The sequence below is a fragment of the Eubalaena glacialis genome, chromosome X, assembly GCF_028564815.1.
Source record: "Eubalaena glacialis isolate mEubGla1 chromosome X, mEubGla1.1.hap2.+ XY, whole genome shotgun sequence".
NCBI lineage: Eukaryota > Metazoa > Chordata > Mammalia > Artiodactyla > Balaenidae > Eubalaena > Eubalaena glacialis.
The window spans coordinates 99,983,767-100,002,419 of record NC_083736.1 but is presented as its reverse complement, the minus strand read 5'-3'; the positions used below and the strand labels follow the sequence as shown (position 1 = coordinate 100,002,419).

The following is an 18,653-nucleotide window of genomic DNA, read 5'->3' as shown; positions in this document are numbered from 1 at the left end:
ACTTTAAGCTCTGTGACTGGAATGGAGGAGTCATCTGTGTGGCTATGGTAAATTCCGCCTGCCCTCCCAGCCAAGAGAAAGGGAGCGGGCCATGGAAGCCTGCCTTTTCTGGATGGAATCAGATTTCCTGTTAAATCCAGCCCGAGAATTGCCTCACTCCTATGTCTCTTTGCTTATTCTTGCTGAGTGTGCACTCACAAAGGCAAGAGACCAGGGCTGGAGTGTGCCAGCCCATATGCCCACACCAAGCACTGCTCGGGCTCTAGTGATGTGAGCAAGATGGGAACTGGGCCACGCCACAGTCTGCCCTCTCAGTAGCTGTTCAACGGTTTACCATGCTCTCACCTCCCCTCCCTTGATGTGTGAAAGCTTTGGGCAGGGCTCAGATTTCGGTCAAGCATTCAGTGCCCTGACTGCATCTCCTTTGCTGGTAATAACATGGTCTTGGCAAACCTATCGTGTCCCTCATCCTCCCACCAACCAGTCCTTTCCTCCCCCAACAGCTGGTTCTTCTCTGTCTCCCTTGTTCCAGCCTCAGGCAGGCTGTCCTGGCCTCATGCACTCACACACACACACACACACACACACACACACATACACGTGCGCGCGCATGCGCGGGTTCTCCCGAACACTTGTTGATGAGTTTCAGCCCTGAAACACTGCCTTCCTCCCATCCCTCCTGTGTCCCCAAACCTCTAAGGACCTCTAAGGGTTCCCTATTTCCTGCCACATCAAGTCTTCAACTTCCCTGCCTTGCTTTCCAGACCTACTTCAGCTGGGGCCCACTCAGCCTTTCCAGTGTGGCCCGTGACTCCCCTGAGCCGTGGGCAGAATGTAAGCATTCCACAAACCCTCCATGGCCAACCCTGCCTTTGTGTTCCTGCAGCACTTCTGCTCCATTCTGGACTTGAACTGTTTGCAATGGTTTTGTGTACATTAGTCTTGAAAGCTAGGCCCACATTTTAGACTTCTTTGTTAATCCTCAACCACAACCCAGCACTATTTTTTTAAGTGTTGTTCTTTTACTTTTTAGTTGTGTGTGTGTGTATATACAGTGAACATTTATTTTTTTTTTTTTAATTTTTGGCTGTGTTGGGTCTTCATTTCTGTGCGAGGGCTTTCTCTAGTTGCGGCAAGCGGGGGCCACTCTTCATCGCGGTGCGCGGGCCTCTCACTATCGCGGCCTCTCTTGTTGCGGAGCACAAGCTCCAGACGCGTAGGCTCAGTAACTGTGGCTCACGGGCCTAGTTGCTCCACGGCATGTGGGATCTTCCCAGACCAGGGATCGAACCCGTGTCCCCTGCATTGGCAGGCAGATTCTCAACAACTGCGCCACCAGGGAAGCCCCACAGTGAACATTTAGAAGAGTAATAAATAAGAGAATCATTGTAAACAGAAGTCCAACCAACAGGAGGTAAGAGCATAAAAAGTAAAAGTTAACCTCCCACCCCATCATTCCCAGAAATAAGCCTGTTAAGCATTCTGCAGCCTAGCACCCTCTGTAGGTTGCGTGTTAGGGGTCGGGAAAGTTTGATTGGTGGGTGGCACCCGCAGAGAATTGCATCTCCTTGGGAAGAGCATCTTTTACTTCTTTGCAAGAGTCCCAGGTCTTCGTGGGCCTGATTGACAGGGGAAATTTTAGTCCAAAGGCCCTGCATAGCTGGCAGCCACTTGCGTCTCCAGTATGTGACTCTAACCACTGCATAAAGCATCTGTCCTCTTCTCAGCCCTTTCAAAAGTAAATCTTGAAGGTGAATGTTAAAGGGCATGTTTAATGGACTTTTCTCAGAGTTTTGCACAGGTTTGTAGGAAATTGCGGACAGTCGGTAAAAGGGGCTAAGGGGCAGAGATGGAAGTGTTTATGAAAATAGGCTTTCTACCTGATATGGTGTTGTGTTCTCTGAGAATTAATGCACATTACTAATGGTTTTCATTTTTCTGCCAAGAAAATTCAGTCCCTACTGGGATTTGTTCTAAACAGACTAGCCGGCCTCTGTTGCACCCACTGGGGTTAATTCTCTATCTCGGTCAGCTTGAAAATGTCAGCCTGAACTCTCAGACTTAATTGTTACAGACACTTTATCACCAGGGCATTCAAAATCCTCAGGCTGCTCCCTCTTGCTATCATAATTGATACTTAATGGATATTCTCAGGCTTCTTGGATTTTACACATTCAACACTGTACAGATGGCGGGGAGCGCGGGGGCGGGGAGGAGTAAAGGGAAGAAGAGAGACATAGAGAGGGAGCAAATAAACAATGCATGTGTGTTCGCTGTGAGTGTCTGTTTCTAGCTGCAGTGCTGGGGTTCTGGGAACTGCCGTCAAAGATAAGCTGACAGGTTGGTTGGTCAACCGTGGGTTTCTGGGTTCTCCTCCCTCTGGCCCACCGAGGCAGTGTTCTCCAGGCACAGCCATTTCCGGACTTCACTGCAAGCATGCGGTTGGCCATTTGGGCATGGGTTCGAAAACGTCCTGATGCTGTCCAGAGTTCTGTTCTTTCACTCTGGACAACCTGACGGATGGCCTAGCATTAACTAGGAAGAGGACAGTATTATCCAGCCTGAATAACTAATCTCCTAAGAAGTACAAAGTTGAAGGATCTTGGTGCACATGAATCTTATTAAATGTGCTTATAAAATATGTTCTATCCAAATAAGCTTAGCAGCCCCTAAAATAGCCTGTTCTGATCCGTGTCTGGAACTTTGGCATGCTTCAGAGGTCTCTAAGCCAAAATTATTTAGTGAAGTGACGACAGTGTTCTTTGTGCATGGGAAAATGGGAAGCGGGGATGGTAAGTCCTCTGTTGCCTAATCGTACTCCTTCTGTCCATCTTAGGGGCGACCAGGACCAATTGGAATTCAAGGTCCGGTGGGTCCTCAAGGATTTCCTGGCCCTAGTGGTTTATCAGGGTTGAAAGGAGAAAGGGGCTCCCCAGGACCTCTGGGACCGTATGGACCAAAAGGAGATAAGGTAAGAACACCAAAGCTTGATTTTTCCTTTGACTCATGGGCTGTGAGTGTGAAGGTAAAAGGTTCTAAATCTCAGTTCTGTTTATTTATGGAAAGAATACTAATCCCAAATACCTTGGTGCCAGGCTACATACTTTAATAAGAGACAGGCTGGGTGTTGTGCTGCTACAGCCCATTTTTGGAGAGATTCCCATAGCCAGCAAGTCAGAAAGTGCATGTATAAGCTATTTGCTAGACAAGTGGGCTGACCGTGGTGGGAAGTCATGTGGATTTGAACTGGGCGTGGGTCAGAAGGCCAATCAACAGGGCAGCAAAGGAATCCAAGCAGGGGGAAAGGGATGCAAGGGGTCAGAATGCTTGGAAACCAGCTGGGCCACCAATATAGGGAAAGAGATGCAAGAAAGATTGGTCATGTCATGGTGGCTGGCTGACTGAAGTTAGCAGTTCAGTTTATGTTATCTGCCGGTTTTAATCACCTCCTATTGACCCCATTGGTGAGGGAGGGATTCCTACTCTAGGGTCCTGGGGATGGCCAAAGACATGACACCTGACACTGGACAGAAGAGATCAACAACAGGTTTATTAGTCACGTACACTCACAGCACAGGGGAGGAGGACACCACACCCCATGCAGGGCTACACAGGGCTTGCACTCTGGAACAGAATGAACCAGAAGAGGCTGTGAGAGGCAGATTTTTGTCATGTCAACAGGGTGAGTGCCCCTTGATTCTCGAGGGAGGGTATGACTGGCTTGTTTGAATAATTCAGTGGGCCAGCAGGGGACTGAAGCCCACTACTCAGGAATAAGCAGGAACTGCACGTGGTCTATTTAATAAGAAGGGTCGTTTGCCCAAGAGACCTTATCTTCAGAAGCAGAGTGGAGAAGGGAACTTTTGCTTAGGCCATTTGAGGCCCTCCCAGTTTTCCCAGATGTCAAGGCAGCATGTAATATTGAGCCTTATTTTTAGGTCTTACACCACATTGTCTAAGACAAGAACTGTCCGAGACCTTAGGTAGAGGCTAGTGATCGCTTGGAAGTGGAATAGGGAGCAAGGCGATGCAATGTGGGGAGGGAGGTACAAAATACTTCTTAACGACTTAGGTCATGAATCACATGAACAAACCCACTTCATCTAATGGAGATCAGTTATAGCATCTCTTACATTCCTCTCCCTACTCCTTTTTTTAGGGTCCCATGGGAGTTCCTGGCTTTCTTGGCATCAATGGGATTCTGGTGAGTGTGTTCATAGAAGCATTTTTGAAATTTATTTTAATGAAGTGCAGTTGATTTACAATGTTGTGTTAGTTTCTGGTGTACAGCAAAGTGATTCAGTTATACATATATATACATTTTTTTTTCATATTCTTTTCCATGATGGTTTATCACAGGATACTGAATATAGTTCCCTGTGCTATACAGTAGGACCTTGTTGTTTATCCATTGCATAGAGGCATTTTTAATACAACCTCTAGGTTGTGCCTCATAGCTCAAGCACTTTGGCCTTAACAACACCCTGTCTCAGGCACACATGCTCAGGGTCAAGTGTTGAGATGTGCGTGGTAAGGCTTAAAGGGCAGTGCTCACCCACAGTTTCCTTGGGATTCAGTTACAGGCAGAGCTAAACCATGTGGTTGGGGGATGCAGAGACATGTGCAGGCATAAAAGACCATCAGTATCTTAGACAGAATGAGTTAGGTCTTATGGCTTGAGGGGAGCTTTCATTGGGGATGCGGGACTGGTGTGAAGACAGTGCCACATTAGAGCACATACATCCTCATTATAAGAAAATTAAGAGGATACATGAAATTAGATAGAAAAATACTTAGTGATACCTTAATACATTTAATTTCAATAATTGCTTCTCTTCAGCCTTATTTCAGAGTGAATTTCCCTTTAGTTGTTTTTTTTTTTTGATTCTTAAATACAATTTTTAAAGGTTGCTTTCTATTTACAGTTATTACAGCACATTGGCTATATTCCCTGTGCTGTACAATACATCCTTGAGCCTGTCTTACACCCAATAGTTTGTACCTCCCACTCCCCCATCCCCTATAGTGCCCCTCCCTTCCCCCACCGGTAACCACTAGTTTGTTCTCTATATCTGTGAGTCTGCTTCTTTTTTGTCATATTCACTAATTTGTTGTATTTTTTAGATTCCACATATAATTGACATCATACAGTATTTGTCTTTCTCTGTCTGACTTATTTCACTTAGCATAACACCCTCCAAGTCCATCCATGTTGCTTTAAATGGCAAAATTTCGGTCTTTTTTATGGCTGAGTGGTATTCCATTGTGGTATATATATACCACATCTTCTTTATCCATTCATCTGTTGATGGACACTTAGGTTGCTTCCATATCTTGGCAATTGTAAATAATGCTGCTATGAACATTGGGGTGCATGTATCTTTTTGAATTAGTGTTTTTGTTTTTTTCGGATATATACCCAGGAGTGGAATTGCTGGGTCATATGATAGTTCTATTTTTATTTTTTTGAGAAACCTCCATACCGTTTTCCACAGTGGCTGCACCAATTTACATTCCCACCAACAGTGTAGGAGGGTTCCCTTTTCTCTACATCCTCGTCAACATTTGTTATTTGTGTTCTTTTTGAGGATAGCCATTCTGATAGATGTGAGGTCATACCTCATTGTGGTTTTGATTTGCATCTCCTGATGATTAGTGATGTTGAGCATTTTTTCATGTGCCTGTTGGCCACCTGCATTTCGTCTTTGGAAAAATGTCTATTCAGTTCTTCAGCCCATTTTTTAATTGGGTTGTTTGTTTTTTTGATATTGAGTTGTATGAGCTGTTTATATATGTTGGATATTAACCCCTTATCAGTCATATCATTTGCAAATATCTTCTCCCATTCATTAGGTTGTTTTTTTGCTTTGTTGATGGTTTTTACAAAGTGGCTACTCCTAAGATCACTTGGAGACAGCCTCTTCCATTCATCCTGAGGAACTGGCTTTGCTGGAGATAAGTGGGGAGTCTGGAGCTTGCAGACATCTCCTTTTCCCATTCCATCCAGCCCAATCCCTTAGCTTCTCCATTTTCACCCAATATCCCTACTTATCCTGCCACTGGAGATTGCATGGTAACATTTCTCCAGCCTTTAAGATACAGTATTTGGAACTTACTGCTATCACTTTTTAGTTATATCCTTCAGCACTTCTCTATATATTTAATCTTTAGCCTGGACTGTGTTTGCCTCTAGCAGTGGTTTTCAACCTTAAGAGAAGAACCAACTCTTGTGTAGAAGCTCAGCATATATAGAACAGGAAAAAATGGAGCTCCTCCATTTGAGGGAAGTCCTACAGCATGCCTTTATCTTTCAAACAACCTCTAAGGGGTTCTTTTGAATCATATCAAAGCAGTTTGGTAAACTCTTGACTTAACAGCTTCTTGTGTTACACTACATAATCATCTAGTATCAGCTAAGGGGGTTCGAATTTCTTTGTGCCAATCTATACGTACTTCTTGAGTACCCGCTATGTGCTAGCACTCTACTATGGGAATACAAAAAAGGCATATGGCTCTGCCCTCAAAGGTATTATCATCTGATTCACTTTATCCCCAGATCTCGTATACATTTGTGGATTTGGAGAATAGAAGGCTCACTTACCTTGTATTTGTTATACGTATCAACAAATCGGCCATCATATTTCTGCCTGTTATTCAACTGCAGAGTCTGCAAAATGCCCAGGAAGGGGCCAGTGGGGAAATAAGTGGATGGGGTTGGCCACCCTTTTACGCCATCCCCTGGCGTTTTCTCATGGCTGTGTTCTATGACCACGTCATCCAGAGTCTCCACTCAGAATGTGTATCTTGTGGGAACCAATGGGTGAGGGAAACTAGCAAACTGGAGGCCACCTCTTCCATTCATCCTGCGGAGCTGGCTTCACCAGAGATGAGTGGAGGATATGAAGCTCGCAACAGTACTATACCGTTCCTCCTGTAGTCTCTTTTTAATGCGGGCTGGAAGGAAATGAATCCTGTGAAGCAGAGGCTGATTCCAGTTCTGAGCTGGAACCCACCCCAGAGTCCAACTGGACACTTCTGCCTCCAACTTGTGGCCAACAGAGCCAGAGGGCTTCTAGAAATTGACCACTTCTCTTTGAGGGCTTCGTTGCTTGGGAGAATGAGTCGCAGCTGTCCAGATTCCTCCAGATGAGTGCGCTGCTCCCAGTAGAAGTCCCCACTCCCTTGGCCCTTCGCTTGGCCCTTCCCTTGACCTAAGGTTGTACATTTTTTCTTTTGACTTTCAATCGCTTTAGCTTCAGGTTCCAAGCCTCACTTACTCTAAGAAATTATTATCCCCTGTTCCCTCCCTCTCTTCCAGCTATTCATGATGTATTAATGAGCACCTCCTGTTGACAGCTTACCTCTCCTTTCCATCTCTATTCTTCCAGGAGTCTTTGGTGTCTGTCCCACACACTCTAGCTCCTTATTACATATGGTGCATAGTATTTATTGACTGTCTTGTATGATAGCCTTATCTAGCTCCTTGAAAGCACAGAGTCTGTCTTCTGCTCCCCTCAGAGGCCTCAGAGACCCCAGGGCTAACTTCAGCATAGAGTGGGAACTCCAGAAATATTGGGGGGACTGACTGCAACCTCTAGTGCCTATAGAAGCAGCAGTTCTCAGACTGGCAAGACTCCCTCAGACAGAGGAAAACACAGATACCCCCGGCCCAGTCAGACTAATTATTTCGCCCAACTTTCAGCAGCACTTTATTAAGCCATTTGGCTAAAACCAACAGCTTCCCCAAAACACATCTTACTAAACTGGATCACTGCACAAATCTGGTTTCCCCTCTTAATATTGGCGGACTGCTCACATCTGTGTCACTGGTTTTGGTCCCAGAACTCCATTTTTGCTGTCACGTAGACACTTTCCACATGAATGAGCGAGAGCATCCAAGTCTGTGCACTGAGGGGCACGGCCACCAGTTGAGAGTGAACAAACAAGCAGTCATCAAGATATTCAACATTAAAACAACGTGGACGAGGGGCGGTAGGGCTGTGGCTTTTAACGATATCACAGCTGTGAGTTGGGCTGTTGGCACCCACAAGAAATGTAGGTTGAGCCAATGTTTTCAGTTCAAATAATTTGGAAGCAGAAGTTTTCAAGTTGTCATTTGCAATTTATGTTTAGCTTTTCCCATGGAGTCAATCTCAAACACTTCCCCGCCTAGAGACTCATAAATGAACACACCAGGTTTATATCTTCAAAGTGACCACGTACCACTCACCAAATGGAAACTTTTCCTTTGCACTCTGGGTTCTGAGGAACATTGCTTTTCTGGAATACAGCAGATCCACCTATTCTGTGTGTTCAATTCCCTGTGATTATATAGAACCGTGATTTTCTCCCTCAAAGAGCTGCATTCCCTTGGAGAGCTGGCACACACATATGTAAAGTCATTATCTCTACCCAGAAAGGGCAGAACCAAGGTCCCAGGACTAAGGAAGATCCCTAGCACTGAGCCAGCCTGTTGTCTTGTCTTAACTCATCTCTGTTACCCAGTTGAGAGATAATCCCTAGCAAACTTGGCCGGGACATTTTAAAATGGTGATTAGGATCCCAGGAAGAAATAGACACTCCACCTGAAGGGGTCGACTAAATAGAGTTAAGTGAAGGGTTTATTTAAAGGATGCAAGCAGGGTTAAGGGAAACAACAGTGCAGGGTGAAGCAACCAGCACAAAGCTGTTACCACCCCTAGTCCCAAAGGGGAAAGGAGGAATGGTAATACTGGAACCCTGTAAGACCTGGAGCCATGGAATAACAGTTGCCCAGTGGGAGCTAAGATTATAGAGAAATGTGGCCATTGCCAGAAATATAGCCAAGGAGGGAGGGCATGGGAGAAATAAACAATCTGTGCTCATCCTTCTCGTGCTCTCCCATCTCCTGCTTGTGCCTCCCAGTGACCAAATATAACTGGAAGACAGAGGGAAAGGGAGCCTAGACAGTACCATCCATGAAGGTCAGCCTCCCAAGGCACAGATCTAGGTAAGGTAGAGTGTAGATCTTCAGGGCAAACAGGAATAGCCATCTCATTTGGTAATAAAATGTTGATGACTCTAGTAAGCTGTCTCAGTTTCCCCAGTGCAACTAAAACTCCTCACCTGAGTCTGGAGAGGCACAGCTTATAACAGGTTTATTGCAAAGATATGTTTATTGACCACTCCTCTGGACTCTGCATTCCATGAGACCAGCAGTCTAGACTCATACTCTTGCATTAACAGATCATCTATCTCCTACAACTATAATAGCAATGAAAATGAAACAGAATTCTATGGAGCATTCTCACAATAAGCATTTGACAAAAGGTTGTTTCCTCTAATAATTTGAAAAGTTGATTTTTGAACACATGGCATGTTTCCCTCAAATCATTAAATATATACACATATATATTATATACATATATATTATACATATATGTATATATTTCAAAGCCAAATATATATTTTATATATATTTTAAAGCCAAATAAAATATATGTATATACATGCATATATATATATGTGTGTGTGTGTGTGTATATATATATATATTTGGCTTTTAAAAGTGTGTATGGGACGGTGGGAGTCTACCTTTTATTGACCCATCTAGATTTTTGGTCTTTCAGGTCATCTCTTTGTTCCATACCCAACACACAACCTGCTTTTGATAGATTGAAAAAGATATATTTCCTACAAAGAGGTAGATTCTATGCACCAAGGAAGCACAGAATTATTGAATTCAGACACCAACTGTATGTGAATGATTACTGATTCCCCAGCAAAACAACTGCCTCAGTAATGAGTATGAAGAAGAGAAGATACAGTTCCCTGACTGAAGCAATAGCATGACGTGAGACAATGACAAAATAAGGTTCAAAGTGTGGTTCTTCCTTGACTTGTTTATTTTTGACCAAGCAGCATTCAGGAGAGGTGGTGCTATGGAAACTCCTGCTCTTGACCAAAATCCAGCCTCATTTCCCATGCAGAGCTTCCAATACAGAAAGCCGTGCCAGGCTACCCAGGTTTCAGTCTGTTCTGAGGAATTCCCAAGGCCTGGCATGATTCCCTGTGGGTAGCAGTCCAGCTGCCTGGCAGCTAAGCCCCATCTTAGTACATCTTAGTACATCTTTGTACTGAAGGAAGGTGAAGTTGCAGCACCCCGTGTAGCCCATCTCTTCATGTTTGATCCCTTTGGTTTCAGCTTGGATCCTATTAAAGCATCGATCTTTTGGGGAGGGGTAACACCGAGCTGTCATCAGCCACCTACACCTGAGTATAATGAACAGCGATGGCAACAGAGGTGATGGGGCAAAGGGAGTGGACAAGGAGCCAGAGTTTGACAGCATCCTTGACTTCTCTAACTGTGGAGCTTGTCGGAGTAGCTGAGAGTCCTGTGGCTGACTTGATCCCTTCTTTCTCTTTGAACAGGGCCACCCTGGACAGCCAGGGCCCAGAGGCCCACCTGGCCTGGATGGCTGTAATGGAACTCAAGGAGCTGTTGGATTTCCAGGCCCTGATGGCTATCCCGGCCTTCTCGGACCACCCGTATGCTGCCAGATCTTTGTACATTATTTCAAATGGCTTTGCTTGCCTCCAGGTGTGCCCTATCTTCTGCTTCTCTGGAGAGCTCGTTAAGTAGCCGAGGGGCAACCACTGCAGCCCCTTGTCCAATGCAGGAGTGTGTGCTGGCAGCACCACAACATTAAAAGTCTAAAGAAGAATACCAGTTGCAGGGAAGTGTACACATGCTACACTACTTAGGGTTTGGTTTTTTTAATGATGCTTTTAGAGTTGGCAAGATTGTGAAAAGACTGTAGTAAATTTTAGAGCAAAGTACACACTTGGGCTATTTGACATTTTCCCACATTAGACGATATTGGGAGATGCAGTACTTGGAAGGCTTACATGGGATCATGGGAGCACTAACAGTGACCCAAAGGGCTTGGCAAGCTTGGTCTCTACTAGCGATTCTTAACCAGCGGTGATTTTGCCCCGCCCCCCACCCCCGGGGACATTTGACAGTTATTATTGACACTTTTGGTCTTCATAACTGGGGGTGTGCTACTGGCACAGGATAGCCCCCCATCACAACATCAAGGAATCATCTGTCCCAAAGTATCAATAGTGAGAAATAGTTGAGAAATCCTGCTCTACACTGATGTAGTTTTCCCTCTTCCCACCCGCTCCCCACATCACAACCCTCAGTTCTGGGATTGTTAAGATGTTCATTGGATCTTGGTGTCATCACTTTTATTTCATTCCATTCATCCAGATAAAGCTCAAATATTTAGATCTAAAAGATACCATGCCCTTGCAAGGCTGCTTTTATGAGTGGCTGGAAAGAGAAAAATAACACATTTCAAGCCCATTCTCAACCTCATTTGAAATAATCTAAGAGAATAAGGGTACTGATGTGATACATTTAGCTAGAAATTGCACTATCTGTTAGATTCCATAGCTACATGAATTAATTGGCGTTTTACTGGAAGAGCATTGCCTTCAGTGACCAAGTTGTGGGTGCGAGTGCATACGTGAGAAGGTGAGACGGACAAAGCACAAGCGCCAGATTGGCATAAGGACCTTCACAACTAAGGACCAAACCAATATACAGCAGGGAGTGGGGGAGAAAGATGTATTACCAACATAATATGAGCTGTTTGAGTCACAAAGGCCTCCAAACACTGCCATGGCAACAGGGGAGGAAAACAAATCACATCTGTGTTAAGACAATGGAAATCCAGCAAAGTAAGGAATCACTGCCCCCAAGAGGGAGAAAAGAAATCTTGAGGTAATAAACAGCCCCTGACAGCCAAAGGACCAGGGTAAAACCTAATCCTGTCCCTAAACCTCCCCTTAAGCCTAAATAGGAACTTGGGTGTGTGTTTTACTAAGCTGAACCTTACTAACCCTGCCGAATACTGAATGGATATCCTTTGAATCTTCTTTGATGAAAGTAGTGGCCATGAGAATAAGGGGAAATAGGAAGTGTTAGGAAAGAAACTGGTTTGTGCTTCTGGAACCACACTGTACTTTTTTTTTTTTTTTTTTGCGAGGGCTTTCTCTAGTTGTGGCAAGTGGGGGCCACTCTTCATCACGGTGCGCGGGCCTCTCACTATCACGGCCTCTCTTGTTGCGGAGCACAGGCTCCAGACGCGCAGGCTCAGTAATTGCGGCTCACGGGCCTAGTTGCTCCGCGGCATGTGGGATCCTCCCAGACCAGGGCCCGAACCCGTGTCCGCCGCATCGGCAGGCAGACTCTCAACCACTGCGCCACCAGGGAAGCCCCACACTGTACTTTTATTATACCTATGGACCTTGAACTCAGGAATCCATCATACAATCAACGCTTCAGTCCCCAAAGCTTAGCCCTACCCCCAACACTAAGCCCAACTTCCCCTTAGGTATAGGGATATTGATTTTCCCCAGGAGGCCAACATCTAGCAGATATTAGGTGGCATCTGCCACTGAGACATTAAAAAGTCTGGCTGACTGGATGGGTTGGGCATACTTTGAACTGTTTTCCATGTTAACAGTGAGACACACCAGCCTCTTAGACAGGTGTAGAAACTGAAGTTGTATGGTAGAAGCACAGGATGGAGATGGTTTTGTAGCTATATCTTAGACCAGGCGTCTGCAAACTGGCCCACGGGACCCTTGTCCCATGGCTTGTTTTTCCATTTTTAAAAGATTGTGAAGAAAAACAGAAGAATATGAAACAGAGCACAGATATGGCCCACAAAGCCTATATTATTTACTATCTGGCTCTTTACAGAAAAAGTCCACTAACCTCTGTCCTAGACCTAGTCCCTGTCAGTGACGTGTACCTGTGAGATATGGAGCAGGTGAGCTATATAGGCTTATAAACGGCATGTGTATTATATGTGGATGTTCAGATTGGTACTCTGAATAGATTCAAAGTCTACTTTCTAATCCCTTTACAGACTTCTGACTTGGAGGCTGGGGGAGCAGGCATGCAGCTCTGAGACACAGCACAGTTCAGGGGATGTACTTTGCCCCCTTGGCATGGCCAGCTCTGCCATAGAATAAGCCACATGGTTTCAGGCTCTTGCTTTTCCATCCTCTATCTGATCAGATCATACTATTAACAATACTCTGTGTGTGTGTGTGTGTGTGTGTGTGTGTGTGTGTGTGTGTATGTGCGTGCATTTCTTCACAAAATTTTCTTATTTTACTCAGGGGCTTCCTGGTCAAAAAGGCTCTAAAGGTGAACCTATCCTTGCCCAAGGTAGTTTCAAAGGAATGAAGGTAAGAGCCTCTAAGGCAGACAGCTGAGTAGGCTATAAGCTGAGTTCCCCGGGATGGAGCCCCACATCCAATGAAAACATTTCCAGAACTAGCATCTGCGTCTCTATTTAAGGAGCAGACCAAGCTGGATTTAAAAAGAATCCAGAGCTTTTTGTGGTGGAAACATTGACAGAAATGTTTGCAACCATACTGTCAAAAAGATTTGCTTTGTAAGATCTAGGCCAAAAATAGGAGACAGATCAGCAAACAAACAGTTTGCATGGGTGTCATTTTCCTTGACAAGCCGAGACATTTCCTGGAGGCAGATACCTTTTGTCTACTACAGAATCTTTGATGTCTGCATACCTTGGTTTGAAGCCATGTATGTCTCTGCCCATCTTAACATGGCCACCAGCCCAGGATCATGGCTCCGCCCTTTTCTGTACCTGCATACCAGCCATCACCCTCGCTGGGCCCCTGGCTATCTACAAAAGTTGCCCATCAACTCTGCAGCTGGCTGGAAACTTTCACCTCTTCCTGGAATTGACAAGAACCTTTTGTATTCTTGTGGCTGTATTCTTGGTGTATGCTGCCTGGTATCCTGTGGGCCTTCAGTAAACTCTGGTGCCAAATGACTGACCCTAATCCCTTGCAGAGTGGGAAGGGAGCCCATCATTTCCCTGGGAGCAGACAGGTATCTATGTGTGCAACATCTGAGGGGAAGATGCACCCAAGCTCACTCAGCTGAAGATGGCACCTTTCTGTCTTCCACCCATGCACAGAGCCAGAAATATTGGAAATCACTTTGGAAGGCAGTGATGGGTGTGGGTAGCTGAGAACTGAAGAAGGTACAGGGTTTGGGTTCTTGGCTATAGAAGCCATAGCTGAAGATGGAATGTTAGACTTGGAAAGGACCTCATGATTGTCAGATTCATGTTGCTCATTTTACAGATAGAAAAACTGAGGTAGCCTGAGGCTATGTGACTTGCTCACAGGCACAAGCCAGCTTCCCGAAGAGCTACAACCCAGGCAGTGCTCTTCCCAGGTTGCAGAGAGCTGATTTTTCACTGTAAGCCAAGCGGGGTAAGACTAGCAGGTGTCAAAATGTAACCATTGTTGTAGCAAACATTGATTAAATGGTTTTGCCAAAAACCAAAGAGACCCTGGACCCAGCGGAACACAGCAATTTCCACAAGATGGTTATATTACAGATTCATACGGTGACTTAAGATGCTGCAAAGTAATTAAAACGTAATCAGAGACTATATGCTCTATTGATTCTCCCTTGAAATGTCTGATTTGCATTGTATACATATGGGCACAGATTCTCTGGGGATGAAGGCACACCGGAAGGTAGCTTTGCTTTCCTCCAAAAAGAGCAGGAAAATCACCAGCCCGCAGAAGCAGTTTCTAATTGATAAGTTCCTAGCAAAGGTGAAAATTAATTAATCCAAGTAAAATATGAATTCCTGTTCAACCAAGGCTATAATATTTTTCTTCTAGAGTCTAGATTTTTCTTAGGAAAAAAAAAAAGTAGATGGTTGAGTCTGTCCAATTCATGCATTATTTAAAACACAAGACCTTGACAGAGGAGGCCCAAGCTTCAGTGATGCGTTTTTATGCCTATTGCATCTTAGGTCAGTTATCTGTGAAATACCACAAGCTTAATGTATTCATCTCTTCAATGTCCTGCCTTTGTCTGTTTCTCAGGGGGAGCCTGGGCTGCCCGGACTGGATGGAATCACTGTAAGTTGTTACCTATGTGTTGAGCTCCCAATGTTTGTCTAGTCAACAGTACCAATGACCCCTTTTCATTCCTCTCTACGGTGTTCGAAGGTCTTTGTAGACCTTCTCAAGGACAATCCAGAGAGGTAAAGTAGACTAGATCACTCTGTTGACATTTTCCAAATGAGAAAGTACTGAGAGGATGGACTGTCTACCTCCAGTGACATGGCAGGCTGGCTTTCAGACCTCTCGGCCAGGGACCTGCATCCTCCCTGGGATGTATTAGGAAAGAATTTTGCCTGTCATTTGGCAAGCATTTATTAAGTGTTTTCTGTGTGTTCAGAGTACTGTGGATAAAATAAAAGAAGCAAAACACTCTTCTTTAAAAGGTATTCTATGTAGAAAAAATTTTTAGGGACTCAATAAGAGTGAGTCCATGAAAGGCCATGAGTTGTATTAATAAGAGCTTTGTTTTTCCTTGACTTTCCACATTGTCATCATTTTCCTTTGAAGTGGCTTCAGAAAGGCCCCTTCTCTCCTCCTCTTTTCCTGTATCACGGTTCCTTCCTTCCTTCTTCCATTCCAGAACAGATACTGAGCAGAACAGATACTGAGCAAAGGGCTAGGAGTGATCCCTGAGACAATTCAGACACGGTCTCTGCACACACACACAGCCACCTCCCACCCCAAGATGTGAAAAACTAGTCGGAATGTGGCGTAAGGATTCCACCGACAGCATCAAGAAAGAGATGCTGTCCACCTAAGGCTACATCATGAGAAACTTTATATCTAAGAGAAGGTAGCCTCTGAAAAGTGTGGGTGACATTTAGGCTGGCTGGCAATGGGAGGAAGCTTTCTAAACAGAGAGAGTAGTGTGAGCAAGCACACATGTAAACAGAGATGAGTGAGGACCAAGGGCATAGAGGTCTCCTACAGTGAAACAGCATTGGCTTAGATGGTGTGTTAACTAAATCTGTAGAATAACATCCAGTGTATTTGCTGCATAACTTCTCTTAGAGATGCCTTTCCCTGCCCCCAGAAGTACAGTGTTTGTCTGCATATACAGACATGATAAATAAACCACTTAGATTTGGGGAGGGGGGTGGTTCCTGGCTGGATAAGAGATTTGTGATCAGTAAGGAGACCACAGGTTATTAGTTATTGTCAGAGCAATGTTCTACTCTCATATATTCCTGGGGAATCTTTGAACCCCTACTTTCTCTTCCTCCTGTCTAAGTCTCAACTTCACTTAGCCTCTCCATCCCTTACCTAAGCACATATCACCTTAATGCTGCTCCCCAACTTTAACAGAGCCATGCATTTTCCCATACCACATTTCTCTTCACATTTCGTTCTCTTGCTTTTAATACTGGCATCATTCATTTCAAAATATCTTCTAGTTTCCCTTCGGATTTTTTCTTTGACCCATGGAGATTTGTGGTGCTTAATTTCCCCAAATTTGTGACTTTCCAGATATCTTTATATTATTGATTTCTAGTTTGATTTTATTACAGTTAGAGAGCATATTCTGGATGATTTCAATGCTTTTAAATTTGTTAAGTTTTATTTTATGGCCCAACCTATGGAACTATCTTGGTGAATATTCCATATGTACTTTAAGAGACTATGTATTCAGCTGGTTGGGGCAGGTATAGTGATCTAAAGAATATCCATTAGGTCAAGGTAGTTGATAATGTGGTTTGGATCTTCTTTGTCCTCACTGATATTTTTGTTTAGTTGTTCTATTAATTACTGAGGGAGGGATGTTAAAATCTCCATCTAGAATCGTGAATTTATCTATTTCTCCTTACAGTTCCATCAGTCTTTGCTTCATGTATTTTGAAGCTCTGCTAATAGGTGCATACACATCTAAGATATATATATATATGTCTTCTTGATGAATTGAACTATTTTACTGTTACAAAATGCCCCCTCTTTATCTCTAGTAATATTCTTTGTCTCAAAGTTTACTTTATCTGATATTAATATAACTTTTTTCTTTTTTAAGTTTTTGGTTTTTTCATCACTTTAATATGAAAATTTTCAAATAGAGAGCAAAGTTGAAGAAAGTTTTCAGTGAACACCTGTACCATGAATACTTTATTCTACTTGCTTTACCACACTTCCATCCATCAAGCCATCTTATTTTTGATGCATTTCAAAGTTAATTGCAGACAATAGTACTCTTACCCCTAAATACTACAGCATGCCTACCATTAGCTAGACTTCAAATTTTGTTCACAGTTTTTCTTTTTATGTAAAATTTACATATAATGAAATACACAAGTCTTAAATGTGCATTTGCTGCGTTTTGACAAATGCACACTTCTGTGTAACTCAAACCCTCTTAAGGTGCAGACCATTCCCGTCACCTCAGAAAGTTCCCTCCTGCTCCTTCCTGCCGCACATCACAGGCAATCACTGTTCTGATTTTTTTCTATCATAGATAAGTGTTCTCTATTCTAGAACTTCATACAAAGAGAATAATACAATATGTAGCCTTTGGGGTCTGGCTTCTTTCACTTAGAACAGTACTTTTGAGGTTCATCCTCATTGTTTCATATATCAATAATCTGTTACTTTTTATTGTTGAGTATTATTCTACATATAGATGTATCAGTTTTTTTTAATCAATCCTAGTAACAGTGGACACCTGAGATATTTCCAATTTTTTTAATTTTATTGAAGTATAGTTGATTTACAATGTTGTGTTAATTTCTGCTGTATAGAAAAGTGACTCAGATATATATATATATAAATTCTTTTTCATATTCTTTTCCATTATGGTTTGTCATAGGATATTGAATATAGTTCCCTGTGCTATACAGTAGGACCTTGTTGTTTATCCATCCTATGTATGTTTGCATCTGCTAATCCCAAACTCCCAAGCCTTCCCTCCCCCACTCCCCTCCCCCTTGACAACCACAAGTCTGTTCTCTATGTCTGTGAGTCTGTTTCTGTTTCGTAGATAAGTTCATTTGTGTCGTATTTTAGATTCCACATATAAGTGATATCATATGGTATTTGTCTTTCTCTTTCTGACTTACTTCACTTAGTATGATGATCTCTAGGTCCATCCATGTTGCTGCAAATAGCATTATTTCATTCTTTTTATGGCTGAGTAGTATTCCATGGTATAAATATACCACATCTTCTTTATCCATTCATCTGACATTTTCAATTTTTAACTATTATTATTTTTTCTTTTTTTCACATATTTATAGGAATATGATTGCTTTACATTGTTGGGTTAGTTTCTGCTGTATAACAAAGTGAATCAGCTATACGTATACTTATATCCCCATATCCCCTCGCTCTTGTGCCTCCCTCCCACCCTCCCTATCCCACCCCTCTAGGTGGTCACAAAGCACCGAGCTGATCTCCATGTGCTATGCAGCTGCTTCTCACTAGCTATCTATTTTACATTTGGTAGTGTATATATGTCCATGCCACTCTCTCACTTCGTCCCAGCTTACCCTTACCCCTCCCTGTGTCCTCAAGTCCATTCTCTACATCTGCGTCTTTATTCCTGTCCTGCCCCTAGGTTCTTCAGAACCAATTTTTTTTTCTTTAGATTCCATATATATGTGTTAGCATACGGTATTTGTTTTTTCTCTTTCTGACTTACTTCACTCTGTATGACAAACTCTAGGTCCATCCACCTCACTACAAATAACTCAATTTCGTTTCTTCTTATGGCT

General features: G+C 43.5%; 1 protein-coding gene across 3 annotated transcripts in view; it reads left to right on the top strand.

The window, feature by feature from the left end:
- COL4A6 (collagen type IV alpha 6 chain) overlaps positions 1-18,653 on the top strand; it is a 292,060-nt gene that overhangs the window by 210,682 nt on the left and 62,725 nt on the right. For all 3 annotated transcript variants that reach the window (XM_061179436.1, XM_061179435.1, XM_061179437.1), the window contains exons 4-8: positions 2,837-2,971; positions 4,160-4,204; positions 10,411-10,527; positions 13,180-13,248; positions 14,938-14,973. In XM_061179436.1, the coding sequence (XP_061035419.1) occupies positions 2,837-2,971; positions 4,160-4,204; positions 10,411-10,527; positions 13,180-13,248; positions 14,938-14,973 (402 nt within the window). The remainder of the gene's footprint in view (positions 1-2,836; positions 2,972-4,159; positions 4,205-10,410; positions 10,528-13,179; positions 13,249-14,937; positions 14,974-18,653) is intronic.